The 20,745-nt window shown below is 35.1% G+C and overlaps 1 protein-coding gene across 2 annotated transcripts in view; it reads left to right on the top strand.

The window, feature by feature from the left end:
* The window catches only part of SMCHD1 (structural maintenance of chromosomes flexible hinge domain containing 1), a 68,997-nt gene that overhangs the window by 36,050 nt on the left and 12,202 nt on the right, over window positions 1–20,745 (top strand). For both annotated transcript variants that reach the window (XM_063167052.1, XM_063167062.1), the window contains 16 exons: window positions 191–263; window positions 1,905–2,044; window positions 3,021–3,155; window positions 3,976–4,203; window positions 4,867–5,015; window positions 5,730–5,818; window positions 6,926–7,044; window positions 7,676–7,843; window positions 8,863–8,988; window positions 10,881–10,960; window positions 12,266–12,423; window positions 14,053–14,168; window positions 14,609–14,670; window positions 16,661–16,748; window positions 17,169–17,300; window positions 18,452–18,598. In XM_063167052.1, coding sequence (XP_063023122.1) covers window positions 191–263; window positions 1,905–2,044; window positions 3,021–3,155; window positions 3,976–4,203; window positions 4,867–5,015; window positions 5,730–5,818; window positions 6,926–7,044; window positions 7,676–7,843; window positions 8,863–8,988; window positions 10,881–10,960; window positions 12,266–12,423; window positions 14,053–14,168; window positions 14,609–14,670; window positions 16,661–16,748; window positions 17,169–17,300; window positions 18,452–18,598 — 2,010 coding nt within the window. The remainder of the gene's footprint in view (window positions 1–190; window positions 264–1,904; window positions 2,045–3,020; window positions 3,156–3,975; window positions 4,204–4,866; window positions 5,016–5,729; window positions 5,819–6,925; window positions 7,045–7,675; window positions 7,844–8,862; window positions 8,989–10,880; window positions 10,961–12,265; window positions 12,424–14,052; window positions 14,169–14,608; window positions 14,671–16,660; window positions 16,749–17,168; window positions 17,301–18,451; window positions 18,599–20,745) is intronic.

Below are 20,745 nucleotides of genomic sequence, written 5' to 3'. Positions count from 1 at the left end.
TGTCAGTACAGGAGAAAAAAAAATCTTTATTTTTTGTAGCACTTTAAGACAATTTCTAGGGACTTCTGAAATTAACATATATACAAATTGACATGATTATGTGAAACTAATACATTTAAGGTTATTTAAGGTTAATAATTAACCTTTATTTTTTATTTAAGGTTAATAATTAAAATATTCTTTTCATTAGAACTTTAATCTGAAGATTACTCTTCCTGGTTTGAAAGAAGATACACAAGTCATTAAAATAAGATTGCAGCCTGGTAAGTATCCTTAAAATATTTAGTGAAATTCTGTTAAATTTTATTCTGACACTATTAACGAAAGCTTCTCCCAAGAAAGTAAAATATTTAGTGAGGCATAAAAAAGGTGATGACTAGAAAGGAAATAACACCAAGAGCATCTCATTCTTGGCAGGAGTATCATTGTACTCACAGTACAATCTTACCTACTATTCAAGGGGCTGGAATATTGGTCTGCTTATTTGAGATACATTTTTGTCTTTTAATTACTTTAAATCTTTTTCTAATCTAGCACCACTGAGCGAATGAATTTCTTATCTTCTTGTTTTTCTTTCGCATTAAGACTTTTAACCTGTACTAATCAGTATTGACCTGTTCTCCCTGCAGAAAACCTTTTATGAATGAATAAGTGGTCATTCAGTTTCTTAACTGAGCAAAGGGGGATGCTTTGGCAATTGAATTTTGTCTGAAATTTTTATGTTACATGAATTTATCATAATGCAAGACAGGAACATAGAGGTCTGTAAGGACACTGCCCTAATCAGAATTTTGTTTTCTGGATGTCTTGATTCAGAGGAGTCCCTTACATGAGATCTTGTTATCCCTTGTTACCTTTTTTTCTGGATTTGGGATATAAAGTATAGTGTGAAAGCTAAGTTTTGGCCTCCCAGATTACCAGACTTCAGGCTTGACCATCTCATTTTGCATAGATACTGTCTTCTACTTTGTAAGACCAACAATGCACAGTTTAGTCCATAAACCCTTAACTCCTCAAAGGATAAAGATTAATGTAGAAAACAGTGAAATGATTGGACTTGACAGACTGTGTTGTGTGTTGCTGTTATTTACCTTGGACTGTTATTTACCTTCATCCTTCATTTTGCTTTGACAATATAGAGATGCTTCACTGCCTCTTTCTTCTCACTTGAGTTAAATCCTTGGCTTTGTAAGCTGGTTTTGAGGAAGGAATAGTGAAAGCAATTTCAGTCTCATTCTTCAACTAGTGAGTTTGTAATAGAAGATTTAATAAGTCATGCATAAAGGATGCTTCTGAAAAATTACCATCTTTGTTCTTTCAAAACCTATCTTTTAATAGTAATCTGTTACTTCCTTCTCTTTTGAAAAACTTATAAAATAATTATGTATTCCAGGAGATAGACTTATCTGAATAGCTTCACTTTATTATCTAAGTAATGACAACAAAATTTTCTTTTGCATTTTTTTACATGCAGATTGTAGCTGTGATAGCTTTGGCAATTAATTGGATATCTCAGCATTAATGTTTTTGCGTTTATCATGTCACAAGAAAGCTCAAAGTTGGTTTTTTTATGAATGTGGATCCATATACATGTAAACATGTAAACAAAATTATATAATGTGTTTACACCTTGTATATTCTGAATTTCATCGTTTTTTTTTTAAGAGTTCTCTACTAAGTTCAAAAAGTTGGCAGATGGTATGTGTTGAAGGACAGAAAGTGTAGAACTTTCCAGTACAAACCAACATATATATATATATACCTGAATTGTTTGAAATGGTTTGTTCCCACAAATATCTTGGTAGCTTGGCTTTAAAATCTCTGAGTTAGCAAAAACTTGAATTTAGTGTCTCACAAGTTATCCAGAATGTAACTATTGTTCTGCAATTGTGCATTTTTTACAGGCCCTCCTCGTCAATTGAAAGTAAAACCAGATTCAGAAATTCTAAAGATTGAAAATGGTACAGCTTTTCCCTTTCAGGTTGAAGTACTGGATGAATCAGGAAATATAACAGCACAGCCAGAGTTGATTGTTCATTGTAAGGTAAAGTTAATTTCATAGCCATAAGGATTTTTATTCTTGCTTTTTAAAGGGTTGGAAGAAGAATCTGTGTTGGAGTCTACGTAGAATTTAATATCTTTAGCAACGCTTTCCAAGTTTCTACAGCTTGCTAGCCATAACTGTGACTCTCTTACCTCTTATGTATTATGAGCCATTCAGTAAGTTGTAGAATCTGTGGAACATGACCTTAGAAAAGGAAGAGAAAATTATGTGAGGATGTATAGGTTCAATTTTAAGGCATTTTAGACCATATTTATCATATACAATGTTAAAATTTATTCAGAAAAATAACTTCAGAAAGCTTACTTCTGGTATTTATAAGTTGAAAATTCAAGTCTAGTGCCTAATAATAATATTAGAAATTATCATAAGCACCAATATAAGCTCAGAAGGGAATGCGTATCTTGCTCTGACTTTAGGAGGTAAAAAACCTTCCCCTTTTGGCCATCTTTTTTGCACTCAAGAAAGTGACTTCCCCAATTCTAGTGAAATTCAGCAAGGGTATATAGAAGTGTTTTCCCACTGCAAAATAGGCTGCATTCCATTTGCACTTTATATGGGTACATGCTCTTCCTGTAGAGTGGGTCTGCAGTGATATGATGAATGTGATGTTTAAATTCCTTTAATGTGTGATGTTTAGTAAATTGCTTCACAAGTTAATTGAATTTATTGCATAATGGCAGAAGAGTGTAATTATTGTGTGTTATTAAAGCAAATTAATAGATAGTATACCTTATTTCTATAACTTACTCCTTTCTCCTACACATCACTTATTACCTGAAGAAAAATACAGGTTCCAATTGTTTCCAATTGTCTTACAGTTGTTGGAAAACTGAAATATATTATTTTTTTCTGTAAAGAATAAAATATATATTTGGACTTTGCAAATAGTCGTTTCTGAAATTATCATGGTAGTTCTGTAAAAGAAACTTGATGTTTAATTTTACATTTTCAATAGTTTTTAGGTGCTTCAGACCTTCCTGTGTATTCTGTGGACTGCAGTAATGGAGGAACAAACATTTTAACTGGTCCAGTTATACATGTACAGAATATCAAAAAAGACCAAATACTGAAAGCAAGGTTTGAAGTACTTGTAAGTATTGGTTGGACTGTTTGGATTAACAAAAGATTGAAAAGTTTATTTTACTGTCTTGCCAGTATTTTTTATGAACAAGCTTAGCTCCACTGAAGTTAGTGGTTTAGGTATCATAAACTTCATAATTAGGTGGCTACACTTTTTTATCACTAGAAAATAATAAAAAGGCAAAGAGTTTTTTCCATTTTTTCTTCACTTCTCATTCTATTTGTTAAATCCCTGATGTGTTTCAGAAATACGCGTGTTTTCTGGGATTTTTCTTCCCCTTTTTAATTCCTGGATTGTTTTCACAAACTGCCCTCATTGCATAAACATTTTAGTGTAAGAATAGGTACAACAATCAATAGTTTTTTGTAGCATTTCAGTTTCAAAGCTCATGAAGTATGAATTTTTTAAATGCTATTGAAAATTGTAGTTCTCTGGCAGTCAAGAGAGTCATGCTGATGGAGAAAATAAGACCCGTGTGTGTTTTACTCTGGAAAAATGTGTAAATAAATACTTGTATGGCAAGAGGAATTATATGAAATGATACTTAGGATTGTGCTTAAAATGTATTTTTTAAATTTTATAACCTACTGCTTCTGGAATAGAAAAAATCTAAACAGCTAGCATCAATTCTAGTATCTGTTAAAAGTTGTAAGTATATTGGCGTATCTTTTCGATTTACTTTTGCCAAGTCAAGCTGATTTCATGTTTGGACACCTGGTCTGACCTGGTATTCTGAGTAGAGCCATAGGCTATTATGGTATTATGTGTATGCATATCTAAATTAATTATCTTAATTATATGTCTTTTTTTTTTTTTTACCCATGAATAGAATTGCAAAGATGTGCCACCAGTGGAAAAGATTATTAAACTTCTTCCTAGCAGTCATGTTGCAAGACTACAGGTCTTAAGTATGAATGGACAAAAAGCTCTTCAGATTAAACATCAGGATGAAATCAGTTGTGTTGCTGGCCAAGTCATGAATAAACTTATATTTCAAATGTATGATGAAGCAGAAAGGGAAATACCCATAACTGCAGCTGCTGCAGAAAAAATCAAGGCAAGTACTTTGAGTAAACAGCAGCATAATATGGGGGAGGAACACAAAGCTGATAGCATTAAATCCATAAATGTCAGATTGCTACATAATATTCCTCAAAACTGTATTAATAAACATGGAAACTTAACTCTCCTTTTAATTATTTTGTTATATTTTATTAATTAAATGTCAAGTAGTGCTTCAGGGTAATATTATGAAAAGCAGGTTAGTATTTCCAGTGCTTCTCCTAAATGCATTAAATAATTATCACAGAGGTATAATTCCTCAGATCCAGGACCTTCCCAACATTTAGAAACTTTAAATAGGCATGTTCTGCACGAAGGCTTGCTTGCCTATCTTATCCCCCTGTCTTATGTGTGCGCTTATGTGGAGTCCAAAACAAACATAGAGATTCACCAAATATATGACACTTGTATGTTTTCTAACTCAAGTTCAGTGAGGGAAACCTAATGTATGTTTTGATCTGCCTGTGGTTTTTTTTCAAGTAATTGACTGTATTTCAGCAGATAGCATTGGTTACTGCTGAGAAATGTCCAGGCTTTCCATTGAAAGCTGCTATTGCCTGTATGTTACATCAACATATTTGGAATGGCTTCAAGATGCATTATGTAGCTAGTCATTTATAATTTAGCTTTTGATTAATTTATAAAATTTTAATTTTAGGTCAACTGGACACCTAAAATTGACAGAGAGCTGTTGATGCAGGGATTATTACCTGATGTAAAAGTACCAACTTCAGTAAAAGATGCACGTTACTGTCTAATTACTTACCTTGATGAGCACGTGTCTTTGGAAAGTGCATTCACAGTCAGGTTTGTTCATTTGGTATATTTCTTTATTAACCATGTTATTGGCATAGCATTGTAGATCTCATTACTTTGGAGTAAAACAAAAGTCTTTAGCTGAAATAATGAAAGTGGTTGGCAAATTAACAGGAGAATGTCAGCTTGGGAAATGGGAAGGGTTTATGTAAATTTATTACATGTGAGAGCATTATCTATGTGAAAGACTCCATTGTGATTACTGACTTGCATGCAGCCCTATAATCATTTATGTAAATATACATATACTGAAGAAGACTGTTGATTTTTTTTTGTAAAATTGAAGTAAACATTAGCTCACAGAATAAGGTGACTGGTGACAGAGGAGAAAGAAATGTCCCTATAAAGTTAATTCTTATCTGGTTTCTCAGTCAAAACTGACAGGCTGTAAATTGAACCTTAAAATTACCTGTTTATCACTCTTAGCGTGTTTAAGTCTTGTATCTTAAAAAGTTTATTAAGAGGAATCTGATTCTAAATTATTTCAGTGTATTTCATGTGATTTTAATAGGTTATAATTAATTAATTCACAGCACTCTGATGCTAGGGGTAGATTTGCAGCAATTAGTCATTTCACAGATCTGCAGTAGGAAAATAAAATACACTGCATGACAAAGCATTAAGATTCTTAAATATATTTATCATGCCTTCCATGATGTTATATTTACCATTATGAGAGAGATAACTCAATTTTCATGTACTCAGACCAGTTCCTGATGAACCCAAACACATTAAATGTAAACTAAAAGGCTCAAACACACTGCAGATGGGTGAAGAACTACAGAGTGAAATCGGTAAGTTGTTTGCATATTCTTTGTTTTCTTCTAAGATATATCTCTTTTTCTTGGCAGTTTGTTAAGACTGTTATATATACAGATGTCATCAAGAGTAAATTACCTTCAACTACTTTAATAAAAAAACAGGTTTACATTCTCATTCACAGAAAGATGTTCAGACTTCTGAATTGCCATTTTACACTTCTGGAGTTACTCCCTGATAAAATTTGCCTCTTACTTTGTACATCAGGACATTCATCATGCTTAATTCAAATACTTCATAAATTTTTGTTCATGTATTCTGAAATCTCAAAGGCTTAACAACATTCAGACTGTTGCTAAGGCATGGACTTAAGAGGAAGGCATGTTAGGGATCAGTCTTCTCATTCTTTGGTTTCTGTATGCAGTTGCCACATGACAATGAAAAATTAAAAAGTCTTTCAGTATTGGAACATTAAAAGCTTGGGTGTGAATGAAGAAAGCACACAGAACAAAAAGAGATAGGAAAAAAAACCTAGGTTGAAAAATGCTTTCAATTTTGAGATTTTTTTTTTCCTTTTAATTTTTGGTAAGAAATTATCTTTGAATAAAAAGAATTGGGAAGCACAAATATGGGATATAACTAAATAGATACATTTGGTTTATACCCACAAGACTGGGGCTTCTTATCAATGTATATAAAAACCTGAAGAGAGTGTAAAAGATTTGGAGTGGGGCTTTTCCTAGGTGTGTTCAGAGACTGTAAAGAGAGACAGTGGGCGCCAAGTGAAACACAGGATGTTCCCCCCAAACATCAGGAAACACTTTTTCAATGTGAGGCTGACTGAGCACTGGCACAGATTGCCCGGAATTTGTGGTGTCCCTCCTTAGAGATACTGAGAAGCTGCCTGCCTGCAACTGGCTCGAGGTTGCCCTACTTGAGCAGGGGTTTTGAACCAGGTGACATCCAGAAATACTCTCCAACCTCAGCCTGTGATGTAGTGATAGTTACTGATTTTTTTTCTATATTGTGTCTGTGTTGTGTATGTTTATATTCCATATGTTGTATAATGAAAATTTTGTTAAAGCAGCTGCTGAGGTGATCATCCTAATAATCATTTTAATCATAATCATCTTTTTTAACAGATGTAATGATTACAGATCAGTTTGGAAATCAGGTTCAGACAATGACATCTGCATGTGTAAATTCCCTAGGAGTTTCTGGGCCTGGACTTGATAAGTCAAATTTGAAAATAACGTGGCAGGTATTTATAAGATGTCATATAGTTTACTCCTTTGTGGCATTTGTGTGGTAATTGTCTTAATTCTGTTACACAGAACTAAACCAAAAATGTGGAAAGGTATTCAAATTACATGCTAGTTGGTTGCTGAAAGCATTAAAATTGTATGATCCTGTTCTAAGGAGCACAGCTGCATCTGTTAAAAACCTTATCACTGCTGCAGCTGTAAAATGTGGAGGCCAGTTCACTCTGTGCTTGAGTTAGGGTTGCTTTGTTTCTAGGTCATTGTTCTATTTGTTTTCTTCTATCTTGCTTTTAGTCTTCTGTGTTTTTTTTATGTTGGTACAGTTGATTTTAAGATGTTTTGAAAAACCTTGTAGAATGAACTGGTATCTATACCTTTTAAAATTCACTGGATATAACCTGAAAAACAAGTTTCTGAGAAATTCTTGAGTTTGAAATGTGTCACTTCTTACTCATGAAGTTCATTAAAATTTAAGAGAAGGAATAGAACTTGTAGTTTAATTTTTAGTCCACTGTCTCACAGTAAAAATACCAAACAGCATTTATAGCATTAATGCTATATTAAAAAAATACTAGTAAGTTTTACTTTGCTTTATTTGTTCTTGATAAAATTTTCTTTGTTTCTCAATAGGAAAGTACTCAGACAATGAAAGTAAAAGGTATTCAATACAAACCCTGTTTACTTGGAAGCAAAGAATTGTGCTTTGCTTGGCGTGAGTTTTCTGACTTTATCAGAGTGAATTTAGTAGCAGGATCCCCAGCTAAATTGCAGCTTGTGGATTGGCCAGAGTTAGAAAAGGTAAGTTGAACAATTTTGCTTTAAAAAAAACAACATGGTCCCTAGTCATGCATTTTAATTCCATTTTTCATGCAATAGCTAGCTCCATTAGGCTTTTAAAAGTAAACTTATTTTGGAGTAATCTAACTCATATGTGTATGTTTATAACCTAAAGTACTGCAGACTTTATTCTGCCCCATTTGCCTTTCTACAGATAGTGTAACTTTTCTCTGGTGCAGTAATTTTACTGTGGGCTGGATCCTGACACCCATCTTTCACTGCTGTTTTCCAAAAATACAATCCTTAGTGGTAGTAATGGCTGGCAGCTCATCTCTCTGTCTCTGCTGGGGTTTTTTGATGTTCAGGATGTAGGATGGCAGTCCCAGATTTACTTCAGTTTATAAGTGTTTACGGTCAGAAAGTAAACACTTGTACTTCATTGTCTCTAAGACTTAATGGAAATGGCTGGAGATTTTTGGTGCTGTGCATCTATTTGCCTTAGGTTTTTAAAATTATTTTTCAGTGTTTACTTTGGCTATTCAAAGAACAGTGCTTAACTTCTTGCAGAAATTAGAATAGAAAATCGAAAGCAGAAAAAAGAAAATTGTCTGAATAGAGGACAGGAATCAAGATTGGTGTTTTGGGAAAATGGAGAAGGAGGTTACTGAAGAAAATTAAACAGAAGGTTCAGGAAGTCGCATAACTATTTTTTTTTCTCTAGGCAGCTGTTCAAGTATATCAGAAAATAAAATTTTTAGACCATAGCTCTTCCTACAACAAGAACATTGATAAGGCCCTTCAGAATGAGTAACCCATGCCATTTAATTCAAGTAGTGCATTTTATTCTAAAAACAGAATATAACAAACTCTAGAAATACATTCCTACATACCATTCAATCATGGCCTAGCTGTTCTGGGAGACAAATAGTATGGGAAAGGTGGACACTGTTGCTCTGGGGATTCCTAAACTGCTGTTAATGTCCAAGATATGTACAATTGATTATCATCATTTGAGTATCGTGTATTTGTGTCTGTTCCAGCCTGTGGCAGTGATTAATGGTAGAGAATTGCAGAGGCCCCTTATTGTTCAGTTGTGTGATCAGTGGGGAAATCCAACTCCTGAACCTAATGTCAAAATCAACCTTACAAAGAGTAGCAACTTAAAGGTAAGCATTGGCCTTATTAGGTAAACTTTGTTTAACACAAGTTTTGTTGTCATGTCTATGGTATGTTAATTTTCAGGACATTTTTGGAAATGTAATAAAATACTGTAAGATCACAAAAGAATAACTGATCTTGTATAAGAACTGTGACAACAAATATCATAAACTGGTCCCAGGACAAAACCCACAAATATAACAAAATTTGGTTAGGACGGGATCTGAGTAAAATTCGAATACATTCCAGATATTTTACAGAACCTTTTTTCCAAATTTTGCATGCACATCAGACCACCACATCCCCCATGTTATCAGAGGTAATTTACTGAATTATAGTAATGACAATGGTGCAGTCTCAACTAGGAACCAAATAATTTTTATCCGGTGGTTCTTTGATTTTGATTCCTGAATGTATGACTTACTGGTCTGTAGGTAAAGCTGGTCAGCAGATTTGGGCCCTACTTGATTATCCTGTGAAAAGCAGGATAAATGAGACTAAAACAATGAGGATGCAAATCTAGCCCAGATATAAGTGGTTACTGTCTGTTCCATAAGTGAGGTATGAGTATCAGATGGTTTTCACTTTAGTCTATACAAAGGAAGGACTTTGACAGAATACTCCATTCATTAAAAATTTATTCCTGTGTTTGAACAAAAAAGTCAAGCTGTCAAACATTCCTACTTGTCAGTACAGAGACTGTTATATTGAATATATATATTATCAACACAGGATATATTCATCCACCTCTGGACATAACATTTTTTCATTCGGGACAGGTCCTGTTCCCTTTTTGTTCCTGCTTGCCGTGCATTTGCGTTCCTCAGTTTTCTCAGAATAAACAACAGCCGATAACCTTCTTTTGCTTGCTCCTCCAAAGCTGTGCCACAACCTTAGCTTTTGCCCAATTTAACTATGCTATTATTACTTCTTTTAATTGGATATTTTGGAGTAGATTTCTTGATATCCTGAACCTTTTTTTCTGTCTTTTTTTACTCTCTTGCCATAGAAGCCCGCCTTGCAGTTTGGAGATTTTTTTCTTTGCACCATCTACTGTTTTTATGGTGTCAGCTGAAGCTCACTGTGGGTTCTAGTTATTTTGTTCCTGAGAGAAGACACAACCTTGGCAGTAGCACTGTGTGATAGCACTGCCTGGTCAAAGAGACGTTGGGTGGCATGCTGTGTCTTCACAGATTTTTTGCCTTCTTCTGGGGAGCACCAGCAGCATGTCTTAACAGTCCACATGTTCTTGAGCTGAGTGGGATGTGTCCAGGAGAAAGTGCTCTGGAAGCCAAGGTTGAACATTGTTATAAAAGTGTTTATTACAGCATGCTCTGCCTTGGCATTTCCAATAGGTGGTATGCACGGTCTCTCAAAAGAAATGAGAAGATTTTGGGAATGGAAATTCTCAAATAAGATGTTCTCTATATTTCAGATTCCATCCTCTAAGTCTCCAAAGCCTGATACTATGCAGTTGTAGCATGTGTTCCCTGTACTCCTTTATCTTACAGATCCAAAACTGAGTAAGAACTGGAGGAACACTGTAACAAGCACTAAATTGTTTGTAGAAAGTTTTTGGATCTGAAAATACACTCAGATTAACATCTGCTGTGGATGATACGATAGCATCAGTAGCAGTTTAAGAAATAACATTTTTAAAATATTTGAATATATTAATGAAGAAAGTGTCCTAGTTCAGATGAAGTGATTGCTTTTAAAATCTGGTAGAGAATTTGAACCCTCTTCTTAATATTGTCCTAATAACAGTATATCTTTCCCTAACTTATAGTACAAATTTTAGCTACAGCTCAAATTAACAGACATACGCAGGCAAATGAGATAAACATTCTGTCCTAAGACTATTTCTGTGTTGTTGAAAGATTTTTTTTTTTTTTGACAGCTTGTTCCTTCAAACCAGCAGCATAAAACAGATGACACTGGTAGGGCTAACCTGGGAGTTTTTAGGGTTCACGCACCTAGGTAAGTAGTGAAAACCGGATGGATTTCATAAAGTACTACTAAGTATTAATCTAGAACTAAGATTTACTATCCATATGCAGGTGGATGGCCAGATAGTAAGTTACAAAAATCTAAGTGCTTAACTAAATAAAATTCAGTAGCTGCTTCTTTTGATCTATTGAGAAGCTGCTGCTGTAATTTTCACGTTTTATTGTGCTAGACATTGTTTTAAAGGATTGGGTAGAGTGTCCTAAAGAATTTTAAATAGATGTATTTCATTTTTCCTATTTGTAATTCAACTGCTCAAGTCTAATTTCCAGCAGATATGTGTACTGTGGTTCCTGCTTCTTCATCTTATGCTTCTTCATGCTCACTTCATGTATAGCTTCCCTTACACACTTAGGTCCCATATGGCTTTTCAGTTCATCATTTCTGTATCTTCCTCATAGTCACAGTTCTGCAACCCACTCCCTGTATCCCTGAGGTTTTGGAGCAAGACTGGGTTGATTTTAGGTTATTTGAAACTAGCAATAAGTGCTTGTTCTTTGCATTTAAATATGGAGGATTTGACTCATAGTACTCTTGCATTTGGAAATCTAAAACAGCATTGTTTTAAATGCTGTTGATGGTGCTCAGTGTATTTATGACGTCTGTGACTTGGTAGAAGGATGATGAATATTAGATATCAGTTTACTACTGGAGGTTAGAAACAGGTGTGATATACTATTTATAGCATAATCAAAACTTCCTGGGAAGTACAACCTCTGTGCAGTTAAATACTATATTCCCAGATGTATTTTTTAAAAGACTGGGAATTTTTGAAAAAACTTTTAAAAATTAAACTTAAAAATTAAACTTTTAAAAATTAAACTTAAAAATTTAAGTTTTTAATACTGTGAAGAAAATTAGTTATTTGATAGCATTGAAGACATTATATACTTTCAGTGTACTTTGTTGTATGTGAATGGTACTTGGATTCACTCTTTGGAAATTTATCAAAGTGGAATGCTTCTCACCATTTTAACTGCTTTTTGCTTTACTGTCTGCTGCTTGAGGCTATAGTTGCTAGTGTCTTACAGGCAATGAAATGTGATTAAAATAATGAAATACTAACACAAAATTAACAAGTTAATATCTTAAGAATAACTTGTGACTATACTTACCTGTCATTGCATTAACAGTTCCTTTTTTTTCTTCTCTTTACTACTACATTACTAGATATTGTTTAGCATGCTTTTATGTACATTATTCAGACTTTAAGCCAGTTGAAAATTGTCTTTTCAGAAGAGATTTTACATCCATTTTTATGATTTCTCTATATTGCAGGGGAGAGCACATTTTACAGATTAAAGCCTCATACAACAAGGCTATATTAGATTGTCTTGTAATCACAGTAAATGTCCTGCCTGATCCTGAGAAACCTATCTGCTTGAATGTTAAATATGACAAAAGTTCTTCTTTTCCAGCAGGAGGTACTTTTCCTGGTAAGTGTACGACTTTTTGGTGGAAATCAATCACTCAAGAGCTTTGAAAACTGCGGAAAATTATTTTGGGGGTTTGCCTACTCTATTGTTTTGTTTTGTTTTTCTGGTCTGTTTTCTGAGTTCTTTGTAACAGCTGTGTCTGAGGTGTAACACTTGGACAGAAGAGATATGTAGGTCATCTTTGGAAAGCATTTCAAAAGACCTCTTATTTATTTGTTCCAAATTGCTCCTTTTATCCATCTATAAACGATAAAACTAAGAATCTCTTTTCTGTCTTACTAAAATATGATCTGAGCTTGTTCATGTATGTTTTCCCACATCTCTTTCTCTGGAATAGTAACAAAGGAAGTAGCTATGAAATTCTAGGTCAGCTGTGAGCCAAGACAAACCAAAAGTAATCAATAGGAGGACAACACAAAATATTCTTTTCTCCTGCTGTATTCTCTCACAAAAGAGCTTGTTTCTTGGCTGTCATAACTTGATCAGCCAACATTTTTATGACAAGAGGTTTTTGTTTTTTAAAATACTCCATACAATGTTATGACCTTGATTAAATTCACGAGGTATTTTAGTTTTTCCTGGAGGAATCATAAAATGAGAGAGTGGTTTGGGTTGGAAAGGACCTGTAAAATTATCTACCTCCAACCTCCCTGCCAAACAGACATTTTTCAAATGTGATGTGTAGTGTAAATCAACCAGGTTTTTAGTTAAGAAAGAGAATTAAACAGCTTCCTCAGGACAATATGTATAGTATATATGACATTAAATTATTTCATAATAAATTCTGTATTAACTGCTTCATATTATTAAATAAATAAAATAACATCCTAATTATTTGATTTACTGTTGATTTCAGGTATACTGAGGGCAGGCACTCTAATCTTGGGGGGGGGTCATGCCTGAACTTTTCATGCTCATCAAATCATAGTCCTTCCTTAAAGTGCAAAATCCAGTCCTGCACGAACACTGCAAGTTCATTTACGTGCATTAAACCCATTTGCTTTGTTCACATTTTGAACTAGAAGAAGGGTAGCTTTATTCAAGTTTGGATTCCATTTCCTTCAGATCACTGCACTTTCTATGGGGCCTACAAGAAAAGTGAAATTTTTCATACTGGGTTATAAAATGGCAGGTAGTTTGACTGCAAAACTAGTCACCAGAGTGAAATGTCTTTCTATAGCTGACTTCTAACAGCTACAACTGTGTGATCCTAGTCTGTAAGAAATAAAGTACTTGTGAAGGAAAAGGGGGATTTGGATTTCTTGTCCTTGAAGGAAGGAATCACCTGCTCAGTTGCTACTGGTACGCATTCCTGAGAGCAAGAAGCAGCCTGGTGTGCTGTTTTGATAAGAATGATAAATTGAGAAAGGCAGACTTGAAATTTTAGGATTTTTTTTTTAAAGCTGTCATAAAGTAGGTATTTGGTTTTTCCTAAGGATTGTTACCTGGTCTAGGAGAGACGGTTTTTCATACCTGATTTGATATCCTTAGTGGTTTTGGCTCTTTTTGAAATGCTTGTTTTGTAAGTTTTTTTTTCTCTTAAGTATGAGGGAGACACAGAAATAATGAAGTTTGAGCTGCTTAATTCTGAATAAAAATAATCTTCAAAACATGTTTTTCATCCTACAGATTTTATGGTTAGTGTTCTTTCTGAAGATGACACCATTATTAAAAATATTAATCCAGCACGGATTTCTATGAAAATGTGGGAAGCACAGAGCGGCCGGGTTAGGACACCAGTTGATGTAAGTCATCAAAATGCATTTTCAAAATGGCTATGAACATGCCAACATAGGACAAACATAGTAGAACCTGTCTTTCATTTGACTTATATCTGCATCCTGTTCTAGATTTTAAGTAACAAATATTACAGATCAACCCTACGTGTTTATCAGTGCCTGTCCTGTTACAAGTTGTCAGATTGATCATTTGTACTACAGTAATGACAAAAATGTTGCTGTTCTGCAGAAGCTAACTCATAGCAGGGAGGGTATTAGAAGTAGCCACATTGAATTTTGGAAAGAAAAGACTGTGAGAATTAAGAACATGAAATTAGTGTCTAAAGTACAGGCAGTCTCATTGGTTCACTGTGGGCTAATCAGTACTGCAAATCATTTAGGCTTGGTAGCATATTGCAAGTTAAGTACTTTCAGTACATTGCATTAAATTTTTTGCATTTTTACAGGTTACAACGTTTAGCTGTAGTAAGGTGAAGGATGACAAGGAAGATGGCTTCTTTTACTTCAGGTATAACAGCATTTATTCTGTAAATACTCATGGAACTTACTGTACAAAATGCATAGTTTGAAGTAGAAGAGTTTTATGTTTTGATAATAATAGTCCGTCACAGAATTAGTATGATACAGAAGAGGTGAAAGATACTAGCAAGATGCATTGAGATGAAGATTGAATTCTTTCCTAGATACTTTTGACATTTGTATAATCTGAGAGTAGAGAAGAAAGGAGTCTAAGATAATAGAATACATTTTGAGATACGCTAGCAATGAGGGAGCTAAATGATCAGCTTGTAACTTAGATGGTAACTTTAATTCAATATTTCTTTAACTACTGTAGAATTGCAGGCTGGACTAAGAAGATTTAACTCTTTTTTGCTACCTTCTCTAGCTGTGCATCAATCCTGAGCAATGGTCTTGGTCCTGTTAGTAATCATTCCTTGGGCTGCTTATTCAGAAATAGTGTCTCCAATGAAAGGTGGCAGAACCAGAGCTCATCATAAGTTGGTACCTAACTGCCACATTCTTTCTACATCTATTTCTAGTAGACAATCTATGGGATTAGCTAAGTAGTTATGGTACTGGCTATTGATTTAAGCTTTTGCCTCCTGGGAGTGGGCTTTTCTTCTCGTAGGTGCCTGTAGTTCACTAGTTGTCCACAAATGTCCAGAAATAAAACTCCCAGCCTTATTGAAAAATTTGAAAGGAGAGTAGACACTGCCCATTAGAAGCCCTTGTAGGAAATTACATTTTACATATTGCTGCCAGTGTCTGTGGCATCACGGTCTATGAAGTGACTTTATTTCAAGTTTCCTGTTCTTGGCACACTCTCAGATGGTTTTCATCTGTTTATTGCCAGTCAGTAACACAGATGCCATTATGCAGTCTGAAACAACTTCCATAGCAATCATGTATTTCTTCTTTTTCTAAAGCCTGTGTCTGTCCAGCCATGAGATCCTTAGCTGATTATTTACTAATTAATGTTTTAATGTATCCTGACAAGGCAGGTGCTACTGTCAGTCTTAAGCTAAATAAAATGATGACAAGAACTGTCACTTCGTTTGTGAAATCTAAAAAAGGAAAAGTTATGGTCTGTTCTAGAAATATTAAAGCTTTGGGATTTCATATTTTCCAAGCTAAGTGTTCCAGGGAATCTTACATATGACTACTTCCCAAACAAAATCAGAAGAAATAAGTTACTTAATGTTGACAAAACAGTTAAACTGCTGTATGTTGAGTGCAAGAATCATTAATCAGTTTAAGAATGCCACATGTCATGTTTGGAGAAATACCTGCATCTTGGCTGTTTGCAGCTCTTCAAAAGTTTGTAAGCACTTTTAAGTCACTGGTATCCCTTGCTGAATACTGCAAAGTCCTCTGGATGCCGTGTGGCCTTCCTTGCTGGGTGAAATTGTAGCAGCAGAACCTCAGGTGTCTGGGCTTTTCTTCATGTTTTGGTGGTAGGGGTTCTTTGCCAGTGGTCTACACTCTGGAATGCTGTCAGTTAGAAGGAAAACTCTGTTTCTCTTTCACTATACTCAGCCTTGACCAGTGATCCCAATTACACAACTTTGTACAATCTGACTGAGGAGGGAATTAGATACTCTGATTTTATGAAAATTGTATTAGATTTGGAGAGAAATGGTTGTTGTTCCAAATCTAGACATGTCTATGTTTTGTTCCGGTAGCTGTATGAAAATTCTGAATAGGAAATTAAATGGTGTGGACTTGCAGATTTCTGAATAGGGCCATGACAAACATCCTGTCATCTAGGAAAGACAAACTCTTGGAGGAGACTTCCCTCATTCAAACTTCCAAAAGCCATACTCTAATTCTCAAGGATGTTTGATGGCCTTCTTTCTGAAGGAGGAGTATTATGCCTTAGTAGGGCTTTCTGACTAGATTGGAGGACAACTCCGAATTTGAATTTTTTGTGTACTTACATACTTGTGACTATAATATTGTCTCATGTTTGCTTGGGTTTTATTTTTGGTTTTTTTTAGGGATAAAGTGGTTCCAGAGAGGGTGGGCACTTACATGATCCAGTTTACCTTTGCAATGGATAAGACAAATATGCTCAACAGTGAACAGGTTTGTATCTATAATTAATTGCAAGTAGCCAAGAACATGTAATACAGAATCATCTGGGTGAAGTGTTAGGATACTTTGTAGGTTCAGAGTGGAAATACTTCCACTCACAACTTTTGAAAAAAAATTATATTTTTATTTTTGATAGTTACTGATTTCAAACTGTTGATTATCAAAATATGTTTTCATTAACTTCTATAACCAAAAGTAACCAAAAATTTGATGGTATAACAGAAGTGCATAATTTGCAACCTAGCAGAACTGCTTTATGGTTGTGCTAATTTATTCCAGGTCTGTCCACAAATTTCACATACATTTGTTTTAGTGGTTTTTGAGCAACCCAGGTGTGCAGTGATTTGTAGTTAATTATATCAGTCTTTATTTTATTTTGTTTTGTTTCATTTTTCCTTCTTTTTCTGCTAGATTATAATTGAAGTTGTACCTAATGACCCTGTACGCTTGTTACCTGATTCTTTACCAGCTACTCCAGCAGTTTCCAATGTTCGAGCTCAAACCAGCCGTACACTGGTCAAGGATTTATACCTCCATTTAATGGTAACTATACTTCCATACAAAATCATAATTAGCGAAATGTAGAAGACTGCTGAAACTATGTTGAATTTTGCTGTAAGGCATTGCTACTGTTTCTTTGCAGATTTACTTCATTAAAAAAGATGTTAATCAGTGATTTTTCAGCATATAACAGGTCCGTCTTCTTAGATTTACATACAGATGACCAAAACTGAAGTGTTTTGTCCTTGCTGTCAGGTATCTCAATTGAGAGATCCATGTTTTGTTGCTGCACAAAAAAATTGTTTCAAGAATAGATTCTAGTGGGAAAACACTTATGTGTACAGCAGATGTTTCCCTCCATGATTTTTATTCTCTTAGAAATCTTATATTACCAAAAATAAGTTTTCTTGAACATCAAGTGTTCACAGGGATAAAAGGAAATCACTTACCAGCTACCACAATAGCAAAGCAGACTCAGCTTGTGCAAAAGTAATTTAATTTCATTTCCAGTTAAAAAAGATTTATGTAATAAGAAACAAAGACCAAAAATCTAAAGCAGCACCTACTGCCCCACCCTTCCTAGGCTCAGCTTTGTTCCAGATTCCTGTACTCTTCCCCAAGCAGTGCAGGGGGATGGAGAATGGGGGCCACAGTCAACCTGTAACAGCTCCTCAGCTCCTTCCTGCCAGTGCTTTTTCTTCAGTTTCCCTGTTCTAGTGCAGGTCCCTTCGTGGGCCACAGTCCTTCATGAACTGCCCCACTGTGAGCCCTTGCCACAGGCTGCAGTCCAGGAGTTGTCAGCCTGGTTTAGCATAGGGTCCTCCATGGGCTTCCATGCAGGTCTCCGCTCCACCATGGTCCATCATTGGCTACAGGGAAGTACTTGCTCCAGTGTAGTTTCCCTGTGAGCTGCAGAGGTCTCTGCTCCTCCTGCTGTTCCTTCTCTCACTTTCTGCTGTTTTCTCTTTTTTTTCCCCATTCTCACCTGCCTATGCATTTCTGCCCATTCTTAAGTATAAAGAAACACCATTTTGGCTCAGTGCACAGCTGGAGCACTGGCCGTGTGCAGCCTCTCCTCACAAAGGCTGCCTCTGCAGAGACTGCTAGCACCTTGCCATATAAAACCAGGGCAGTGCAGGAATGGATTATTTAGTTCAGTCCCAAACTAACTTTAATTTCTTTTTTACTCACAGGATGAATACAACAACCACACTGGACTTGATCTAGTTGGCAAAATAATAGCAAAAATTAAAAGCCCCAATGAAGATTTTGAGATCCCGCAGTTTCAGGGGAAAGTCAATACAGTAGAGTTTCCATTGGAGAATGGGTCAGCTGAAATTGTAAGTGACTGAAATACACAGCTCCATGAACACTGTGTATAATGAGGCTATTTTTCCTGCAGTTTGAAAGTTATCTTACATCTCATTGTGTTCTGTGGAGATTTAGTTTATATTGTAGGTTTCCCTTAGAAATAAGTAGATAAATTATTTCTTCCGTATTTGGTTGCTGATTTTCAGAAAATCTGAAGGAAGGACATTCTTTAAAAAGTTTATCCTTTCCAAGTGAGACAAGTGTACAAGTACTTTCAGTTAGGGACCAGGACATTCAGGAAAATCCAGGAAAAATATTTTCTTCATTTGAATTTCACATGTGAATAACACTTAACCAGTTTGTAGTTAAACCATTAATATTACCATTATTTTACATTTTTATATATAGTACTCTCAGGCTGTTATATCTTAAGATCATTTACACTGACTTCTTCATATATTTCTAATTAAATTTTGCTACGCTCTCTTTACTTTTTTGTCTAAGTAGTGGGCATATATATACACTTTGTGGAAAGGCATCCTACCCTCATTTGAAAAAGATAAAGCTACCATTTTTCTTTATACTTTGTTTCACTCATTAACACATCTGGCTGTTAGAAATGCTTTCCTTATTTTAGTTTGAAACTCTGACATCATGCATACTCTGAAAGTACTGCATATTGTAGTCACATCACTGCAGGCACTTTTTCTTCAACAAATACAGATTGAATTTTTAAAACCTGTAAGTTCCATCTTTCACAGTTGCTATAAAATACGATACAAAGACACTGAGTAAAATGTGCTCCTGCCCAAAACCAGGAACTGTTTAAAACACACCAAAGAAAATCCAGGTGAATGTGAAATTTCTTCTAATTGGAATGGTCACAATCTCTGTTTACAATCTCAAGCCTACACAGAAATTCATTCAGTAGTATTCCTGTGGTGAAACAGTTGTATATTGATTTTTGTTTTCAACTTGAAATATCATATAAGAATGGCAGAGCAAAGTTATACCCCTATTTCATTTGGTTGTCACATATTTTAAAAGTCTGACTTCTACAGAAGTCTTCAAACAGTTAGAAGATGTACCACAGGAGGATCCAACTTTTTAAGGACATTTTCTCAGCCACCTTTTCTAACTCACCCTTTGGAACCAGCTTTATGACAGACCAACATCAGTGTGGGCCAAGTGGAGACAGACACTGCATAGCAATCTAAATGAATTCTCCAAATGAATCTTGGAAATCACCACCATACGACTACAGTAGAATCCTAAAATCTACAGGTCCTACATAGAAATTTCTTTATAATATATATTTTATTCAGTACATTGACTGCTTTTATGGAGCTTCATATGTGAAACTGAATGACACAGCCTAAGTTATTCATTGTCAATAACAGTCAAGAACAGAAACATCTAGTTAACATGGCCAAATGTTATTAATGTGCCAGATTCTTGTCTACTCTAATCCATACAGAAAAGTGACAAAATATGTATAAAAAACAAACTAGTAAAATAAAATGCAGAGGCTGAATGGAGGTATCAGATAAAATTAATATACTGATTGATTTATGGTACACTCTTGGGTTTCTCTGGTTTCCGTACCATGTTTCAGGAGTAATTAACTGGTTTGTGAACACATTTTCCTCCAGGCAGATGGGGTTAGGAAAACCTAAAGGTTTTAGCTTTAGGTAAGGATCAGCTAAAACCACTGGTCTAACAAAACACTCTGCAATTCTTGTATTTACACGTGTGGTAACAAGGTGTAAATTGAACACCTTTATATGGATAACAATAACCCCATATACAACCTGTGACAGTTCAGATGAAATTACTCGATAATTTCAAAGACTCCTTGCTAATGCAGAAATAATTTTTTTTTTGTTTATCTCCATGTAGTAACCTCCTGTTGCATAATTGTGACCTAAATTCTCCCGTTCCCCATCAGCGACAAAGTAGCCAATGTAATGGAGGGGAGAGTGTGATTGAGTTTCATGGTGTTTAGGGGGTTGGTGGTTTGTTTGGCTTATTTTGCCCTTTACCCCCTCCCTCTTTTTTTTTTTCTTTTTTTGTAAGCAGATGAGGTGGTTTTTTTCCTGGTTTGGTGGGAGCTGGGGGGTTTTGCATGCTTCTTCCTTTTTATTATGATGATCTAAATAGGTCCTGCTGCTTTCGA

Source organism: Melospiza melodia, chromosome 1, assembly GCF_035770615.1.
Source record: "Melospiza melodia melodia isolate bMelMel2 chromosome 1, bMelMel2.pri, whole genome shotgun sequence".
In the NCBI taxonomy this organism is placed as follows: Eukaryota; Metazoa; Chordata; class Aves; order Passeriformes; family Passerellidae; genus Melospiza; species Melospiza melodia.
The sequence above is the reverse complement of the archived record's forward strand: the minus strand, read 5'-3'. Positions and strand labels throughout refer to the sequence as shown.